Source organism: Sinocyclocheilus grahami, unplaced genomic scaffold (genome assembly GCF_001515645.1).
Source record: "Sinocyclocheilus grahami isolate Dianchi unplaced genomic scaffold, SAMN03320097.WGS_v1.1 scaffold1402.1, whole genome shotgun sequence".
Classification (NCBI taxonomy): domain Eukaryota; kingdom Metazoa; phylum Chordata; class Actinopteri; order Cypriniformes; family Cyprinidae; genus Sinocyclocheilus; species Sinocyclocheilus grahami.
In genome coordinates, this window is record NW_015506581.1 from 131,855 (window position 1) to 140,841 (window position 8,987).

The following is an 8,987-nucleotide window of genomic DNA, read 5'->3' on the forward strand; positions in this document are numbered from 1 at the left end:
ACAGTAAAATTTCTGTGTGGTTAACATCATGTCTAGAAGACGCTGTATCCTTCGCTGTGAGAGTAAATTTGTTTTATCGCATCTTATAATTACCACAAACTTGTTAACACTTGACACTTACCACGGAGAAACGTCCTGCTCCAGTCCTGCTTGCGAATCAGTCTCTTGTCGATCAGCCAGTTCAACCGTTTCAGCATCAGACTCCGGCTTGATTTGGTAAGGTACAATCCATACCATCTTTTCTACGTACTGACAAGTCTCCAGGGCTGTCATTCCGTCATGGCAATGTTTCGTTTCCGACACGCGCTGTTCGCGGTAGACCAATCCAGAGCCAATCTCTCTACGGCTCTGGACCAATCACAAAGGACTGCGCCATCTGACCAATCACAGCAGTGAGGGCTCACGGAAAGGAGGGGTTTAGAGAGACTGATTCTTTGAACTGCTTCGCACGAGTCGTTTACGAATCATTTAGAAATTAGGTCAAATTAAATCTATTTTTGGAGAAAACCAACGTGTTTTCTGACCTTGCATGCATGTAAACCTGTTTTAGGAGACTCATAAAACAATATTAGCAACCTTAAAAATGGCATAATAGGGGCACTTTAAACAAACACTCTGAAACACCACTTCTCAGTTCATTTTGCGCCTCAGAAAAGAACTGCATTCTGTTGCTGTTTTGGTCAAATTGAGGTGAAAATGAGCTCATGTGCTGTTTGTGTGGTTAAAACACTTAATTTCCAAAAGATTGCAATAGTATTTATATTTCCAGTCAGTGGATTTGTGTTTCAGTAATACATGACACAAACCCTGAAGTGACACAGTGACAAATATAACATGTAATACTAGGCCTGTCGCAATAATCAATATATCAACTTATCGCACAATATATGTACATGACTTAAATCATTTTTGTTGATGCAACATATCGCCCATTATATTTACTTAAAAATTAATGTCACCATGTTTTGTACATTCCACTTGCGCCAGTGTATTTTGCAGCTTCTCGTACATAACGTGGTGTAGTCATGAGTTGCTAGTTAATTTACAGAGAAAAGAAGGTCAGGGAAAATCTGTAGATGGAAAAATCTCCATACAAGTTATTTGTGCATTTTTCTTTTTTTCTACTTACTTTGCACTTTTTGTTAGAAAATGTTTATTTACTATTTATTCAGGTTTTTTAAGGTATCTAATATTTTGTTACTTAATTTCCATGATCTAAATATTCTTAAAAGCTGAATATGATCCAGATGTAGTATTTGATAAAAAAAAAAAAAAAGAATGCTTTGAAGCTGGAATAAAACAGATTATTATTTTTTTTTTTTAAGTAGATGCTCTGATCTTTATTTTGATGTATGTTCAGATATTTATACAAAAAATATTCTGGGGGCCATGAAATATTGTTTAAAATGATCAAAAATGCTGGCGGTGACTGGCAACTAACCCTATAACGCTGGCGGGGAAACCGTGAATCGTTACATTAAGATCAATAACTTGCATTTAGAAAATCATGTTTCATTTATTATTTATGGTAGATATTGCCATGGTAGCATGATTTTGTTGTTTCCCCAAGTGACAGAAAACAGGAAACTTGCCTCCTAACACATTGAGAATCTTCCTGTTTGAGAAAACAGTCTTACTTTGTGTTTTATCAGTTGTTACTGTGGCAGCAGATCATTGCAAACACAAGCCACAGGTGTTTCACAGTGGCATGTGTACAAATCATTAACACCACCACAAACCATGGCAACGTAACACTTCAAGATGAACTGAACCATGCAAGAACACCTGTACTGTCCTTCAAACAAGTATGAAAGAAATATACGAAATCTGAAATCTGGTTACTTTTTTTCCCCTTTAAATTAATTTAATGTTTCATTAGGTTTGTCAGTAGGCTTAAAATGTAAGCATGTTGAAAACTCTGTAATCTTATTTCAATCTGCATACTTGTCATTCTTTACAATCAAACCATGAGTCACAGATTAATGTCCACTGATGTTTCCTAATTGTTGCCAGCAGTGTTTGTTTAGATCCCAGCGGCGCAGTGTTTGAGTTTATGGGCTGATTTGATTAGACGTTCATAATAGTCATGTACTCCCAAAAGTATTCTTATAATAAAATGACAAACTTCTCTCTGGTGTCGATCTCCAATCAATCAGCTTAAACTTGTTCCTGCACAATCAACAGAAGATATGGAATACAGAAAAAGATATGGGTCTCACTTTAGTTTGGGGACCAATTCTCACTATTAGCTATGACTTTTGCCTCAATAAACTCCTAATTTGCTGCTTATTGATAGTAAGTTAGCTGTTAAGTTTAGGTATGGGGTCGGATTGAGGGATGTCATGCAGAATAAGGCATTACTATGTGCTTTATAAGTACTAATAAACAGCCAATATGCTAGTAATATGCATGCTAATAAACAACTAGTTGGCAGTGAGAATTGGACTTTAAACTAAAGTATTGCCAAGATCTGTCACTTCTTCCCTTTTATTGTGACATTAACAATAATAATATTGCAATAGAGAAACATGCAGAACTGTATAAATATGGTATCTATCAGCAAGGGCTAACTGCTAATGCTAACCAGCTAAACCTTGACCCCCGATCAAAACCACGTTCACACACTTCTACACTGATGCAATCGAGTTTCTTTTAGGTTGTTAAACTGCATGTCTGTCTGTTTTCTGTAGCTCCTCAGTTTCATCATCCTTATCTGTTACGCCGCGTCAATGTATGGCGGGTATTCAGCGGTCGCCATCTGTGAGATGGTCTTTGCCATCATCTTCTTCGTTGTCTTCATGATGGAGCTGGACAAACAGTTCCTGGTGGTGAACTGGCTCTGGAGCGTGAGTATGAATTCACTCACACTCTTGCATCGTGGTCCAGCCTAGCATTGCGGTGGCGAGTTTTACACGCTTTAATTTTCTCTGATTGTCCCTTCAGGATCTCATCCGCGCTGTAATCGGTGCAGCACTTTATCTCATAACCTCTCTGATCTGTGTGATCGGCGGATCTGGGGACGGGGCTCGCATCGCTGGCGGGGTGAGACATCCAACGTTCAGCATCACATGCATGCTATATTTATTTCTTTATGATCAAATCGGATCTATTAGTGCTTTATATCCTCCTCTGAATTTTGCACTACTGGCATCTGTTCATAATAACGCTCACTTTTTCTCGCAGGTGTTCGGTCTGGTGGCTGGGATCTTGTTTGCTTATGATTCCTACACGATTTTCTTGGACATCAAGAGCGGCAGACAGCATACAGCTGCTCCCACAGGTGCATGAACACATTCATTTATTAAAACATGTTAGAAAGTTCACTGGCCTCAAAAGTTATTTGGACACTTAAACCTCATTTAAATGCCATTGCATTCGATATCAAATATCAAATCAGGCGTCAGCAGATTTTTTGTGGCTATACTGTGTCAGCTCTCCAAAAATGAAAATTTGCTGAAAATGTACTCACCCTCAGACCATCCAAGATGTAGATTAGTTTCTTTTTTTTATCACCAATGGATGCTCTGCAGTGAATGAGTGCCGTCAGAATGAGAGTCCAAACAGCTGATAAAAACATCACAATAATCCACACCACTCCAGTCCATCAGTTAATGTCTTAAATAATTAATTTAATAATAATTAAATAATTAATGCATTTAGCAGATGCTTTTATCCAAAGCATTCAGGCTATACATTTTTTACCACTGTGTCTTGTGAAGCCAAAAGCTGTGTGTTTGTAAGAAACAAACACATCATTAAAGCGTTTGAACTTTAAACCATTGCTTGTGGCCAAAATATCAGTCCATAATAACGCTTCCTCCTTTAAAATACATCCATCAACTGTTGTCCTTTCACATCAAAATCAACTGGCATGTTTCTTTAGAATTGTTTTGGACAGTTTTCACTTGTAAACGGTGCTTGATTGGAGCATATTTCTCACCTGATTCAGATGAGATGACTCTTTCACTGGAAAAAGCAGTATTGTAGATAGAGGACTCATATTGTAGCCAGAAGCAGTGGTTTGAAGTTAAATACGTCTTGATGGGTTTGTTTCTTACAAAAATGCAGCTTTTGGCTACACAAGATGTTAACTGATAGACTGGAGTGGTGTGGATTACTTGTGGATTTTTGTGATGTTTTTATCAGCTGTTTGGACTCTCATTCTGACGGCACCCATTCACTGCAGAGCATCCATTGTTGTGAACTATTCCTTTAAGTTTACACAGGGGTCCTAGTGGAGTAACCACTTTATCTCTTCATGTTCAGTATTTCTAATATTTCAATACCTAATCGAAACATTTCTTGTTGTGAAATGTTTGACCTGAAACGTGTTCTTCCATCTTTCTATGAAATAAAAGCTCCTTGCTTTGATATTTTATCTAATGCAGTGACATTCATATATTTTATGTATCCTAATTCTTTATAGGGCCATTGTATGGACAGTATGCACAGAAGGAACATGGCTAATTTCATAAAACAAATTATTGAGACCTTAAAAACATTTTGAACCCCAATTAACCATTCTAAAAGAGAGGTGATATTTTATGATGAATATGTGGAGGAATTAATATACAAGTCAGATTTATTTATAGGTAGATACATGTCTAATTAATAATTGTTTACTTCATAGTTGTATTGCTTTTTATTATTGTATTAAATTGCATTGAATTCCAAGATGTTTTTCCTTTAAGTGGGAAAATCGCTGCTGCTCACCAGCATGGTCAAAAAAAAATCTCATAAGTTTAAATTTCAATGTTATTACATTTTTGAGCTATCTACATATGAAAAAGAATCTTGTCTTACAGTAACATTCTAGGTTTAGTACAAGTTAATACTTCAGTGCTTCAGTCTGCATAAACAAAAACCATGTGTACAGTAAAGCACTTCCGTTAGATTTTTGTTTGTTTTTACAAACTGAGGGATGTGTTAACTGACAACACATCAACAGATGCCATCCATTTGTTCCTTTAAAGGGGTCATATGATGCGATTTCAAGTTTTCCTTTCTCTTTGGAGTGTTACAAGCTGATTGTGCATAGATAAGATCCCTGAAGTTGCAAAGACTAAAGTCTCAAAACCAAAGAGATATTCTTTATCAAAGTTAAGACTCTGCCACGCCCCCCTAAAACGATCTTGTTTGCTTATGATTCCTACACGATTTTCTTGGACATCAAGAGCGGCAGACAGCATACAGCTGCTCCCACAGGTGCATGAACACATTCATTTATTAAAACATGTTAGAAAGTTCACTGGCCTCAAAAGTTATTTGGACACTTAAACCTCATTTAAATGCCATTGCATTCGATATCAAATATCAAATCAGGCGTCAGCAGATTTTTTGTGGCTATACTGTGTCAGCTCTCCAAAAATGAAAATTTGCTGAAAATGTACTCACCCTCAGACCATCCAAGATGTAGATTAGTTTCTTTTTTTTATCACCAATGGATGCTCTGCAGTGAATGAGTGCCGTCAGAATGAGAGTCCAAACAGCTGATAAAAACATCACAATAATCTACACCACTCCAGTCCATCAGTTAATGTCTTAAATAATTAATTTAATAATAATTAAATAATTAATGCATTTAGCAGATGCTTTTATCCAAAGCATTCAGGCTATACAGTTTTTACCACTGTGTCTTGTGAAGCCAAAAGCTGTGTGTTTGTAAGAAACAAACACATCATTAAAGCGTTTGAACTTTAAACCATTGCTTGTGGCCAAAATATCAGTCCATAATAACGCTTCCTCCTTTAAAATACATCCATCAACTGTTGTCCTTTCACATCAAAATCAACTGGCATGTTTCTTTAGAATTGTTTTGGACAGTTTTCACTTGTAAACGGTGCTTGATTGGAGCATATTTCTCACCTGATTCAGATGAGATGACTCTTTCACTGGAAAAAGCAGTATTGTAGATAGAGGACTCATATTGTAGCCAGAAGCAGTGGTTTGCAAACTGTGAATGAAATGAAATGAAATGAAAATACATTTTCAATGAAACCTGAGAGTTTTCTGTCCCTCCACTGAAAGTCCATTACACCAAAACCTAGAGACATGATCATTTTAACTGATGTACAGATTTAATTTAGGCTTTCACTCACAGATAAAGATTGACAAATGCATATAACAGAAGCTCAAACATACTTGCTTAATGCATGGGAATCAATGAGGTTTGTTTTTGCATCATAAAGACAGGTTTGATTTGAACTGGAGGTGACACGTGTTGTAACTCTCTTTGAACAGGTCGCTGAAGGCCGTCTGTGGGATGTTTACGACTGACATTTGGCATTTGAGCCAAACAGTTATTCTGACAGAGATGCCAGTGGCAACACTGGTATCTCAGCGAAAGCTATGCCGTTGTACACGTCCGCTCTTAATGCTGTGTAACTATAACAACTTAACCTGACTAACTATTCCCCACTTATTTATTTTGCGTCTCCCTTTTTGTTTTCTCTCTTTATTTTTTAACAGATGACACAGTTTGAATCTACTTTCCTCACTACACCATTAACAGCCACCAAAACATGGAGGACAAGTCTAAAAATGGCAAAAGGAATGAATTCCTGAGAGTTATCGCAAAGTTACCATGAGAGATGAAGACCAGAGGCATGCAAAAGGGACAAAACTTTACACAACACAAGAGGTTTATGTATAAAGGGATCCATTACCGTCATCTTGGTCAGGCGGCTTTTGTTACCACAATTTATTTGTTTGCTTTAGTGGTTACAAAAGCACTATCACAACATTTAATAAGAGATAGGGCTAATAAAATCATCAGATAAAACTGACGATTTGTATACAATTTACAAAAGAGATTCAAAGTCAGTCCGTCTTCTCATTCTTTAATAGACAAAGACACATTTTGACCAAGTGATTTTAAACAAAGTCATTATTAATAAGTTGTGTTGGAAACTTGATTTAATTCAGTCTGGTGCTGTTTTTTTATGATAAAGCATGAAGGTTGCATACGTTTGTTATGGGGTAAAATTTCAGTGTAATTCGTAACTGAAGCTAAATTCTATTGATCAACTATTGATCGTTCTTGTGTTTTGTGCTTAAAATAAGTTAGTTGTATAAGGTTAATCAAACAGGATTTGAGACGGATATATCCAACTCAGGTGCGGTCAAGAAAAAGTCACACATTTAAAGGGATTTTCTCTTTCTTTAAACTGAAAAGAAATGAATCTCAACCCTAATATATTCCATGGTTGCACAGATTTGTACTGCAAAAAGTTCTAATGTCCATGTGTTTGGTACAATATGTTCATTTTCATTCATTGCCATTAAACCTGTTACCTCAAGAGTTGCTCAGTATCTTAATGCCATAAGTATTTTTTGTTATGATTCTAATAATGAACTGATCACATATATTAATATATCTTCATTTACAGCCTCTATAGTTCAACCCTAATGAGGAATGTAGAGTAAGACATACTAAAATAGCACTCGCAGTTTGTCAGCATTCATGATTTCCCAAGAAAATATTATGAATAAATATCTGTTCGCTCAACTGTATAGTAAGACTTTTTTTTGACGTGCATTAAAAGAGATTATTCAGAAGTATTTAGTTATTCAAACGTGCTGTCAGACGCTTGTCTAAGTCAGAGATTCATAAATCTGCAGTTTTAGTAAGACTCAATAATTTGGCCTGCTTTTTTTTATCCATTTATAACATGTTTCAATTGTTGTAACCATTTATGAATTATATATTCCAATGTACGAAGACTGCCTGGTTTTTCCTCTCATGTCTGTATTGTTTTTGCAACCTCAGCTCCACTCCAATGACTTCCTGAAAGCATTTATTTGTGAGATGGTTCTGTAAAAAATGATAAACTCAGGATGTTCTGCTCTTTTTAAACGGACACTTTTAAAGAAACAGTTTATTGGATGTTTTTGGTTTTACAAGTACAGCACGTGGAAATAATTCTGCAGAATTTGTCTCTTTCTAACAGATGTGGCTGGTATTTGGATAACATTTAATAAAAGGCTGTTACAACGTGTTGAGCTGCTACAAGTGTGTGCCCTTGCACCTCACTGAAGACCTGCTGGCGTGAAACCAATCATTTAGACTGCAAATAATATCACAAATTTACTTCATATTAAAAATATTTGCATGACAATTTTTTTTACATTTAACATAAAAAAAGAGTTTTGCTGTATTCAAGGATAGACGGTTGATTATTCCAGGTGACTTGAATATTTGTCACTAGATGGCAGCATCTACATTCACTAGAGACTTTTTTTTAAAGAGTTAAGTCTTGGGTTTTTAAGAAACTGATTTATATATTAGTTTTATTATGTAATGAATTAATTAATGCATTAAATAAATAAATGGCGAAAAGTTAAGAATGATTTTTTGTTTTCTAAAGCAATGGTTTCTAGAAGAAAATCTAAAGTCTTAATTATTTCGATATAGGCTACTCTTCACATACAACAGTTCATGTAACAGTTTCTTAGCAGACTGAAGTAATGGCTGATGAAAATTTTAGGTAGGTCTATAACTAATTTTAAATATATAAAATTACCAATGAATAATATGTAATGATGTACATACAAAAAATCAACAATTTACAAAAAAGTTATTGATAAAACTGAGGGAGCATTCTGATATTTTAATATTTCACTGTTTGCAACTTCATAAAGGTAAATAACCAGACGATTTGTTCATTTTCAAATAACTTCTCCATTCAAAAATGAATGATCTGGCTGTATACTGTAAGTAGCCCATGTAGCAAAACAAGTTATGAACTTTACGTCACAATATTATTAGATAGATAGATAGATAGACAGATAGATCAACAGACAGAGATAGATGGATGGATGGATGGATAGATAGATAGACACACAGACAGATAGATGGATAGATAGACAGATAGATAGATAGATAGATAGACAGATAGATCAACAGACAAAGATAGATAGATAGATGGATGGATGGATGGATAGATAGATAGACACACAGACAGATAGATAGATAGATAGATAGATAG

At 35.5% G+C, this 8,987-nt stretch overlaps 1 protein-coding gene across 3 annotated transcripts in view; it reads left to right on the top strand.

Annotated features, from left to right (window-relative positions):
* LOC107570007 (proteolipid protein 2-like) overlaps positions 1 to 8,228 on the top strand; it is a 12,954-nt gene extending 4,726 nt beyond the window's left edge. Inside the window, exons 2-6 of one of the 3 annotated variants that reach the window (XM_016256202.1) lie at positions 2,691 to 2,846; positions 2,944 to 3,042; positions 3,184 to 3,243; positions 5,169 to 5,205; positions 6,469 to 8,228. In XM_016256202.1, coding sequence (XP_016111688.1) covers positions 2,691 to 2,846; positions 2,944 to 3,042; positions 3,184 to 3,243; positions 5,169 to 5,205; positions 6,469 to 6,482 — 366 coding nt within the window. In that variant the 3' untranslated portion in view covers positions 6,483 to 8,228. The other 2 variants (XM_016256203.1, XM_016256201.1) reach the window with 2 other exon arrangements.
* The last annotated feature ends 759 nt before the right edge of the window (positions 8,229 to 8,987 follow it).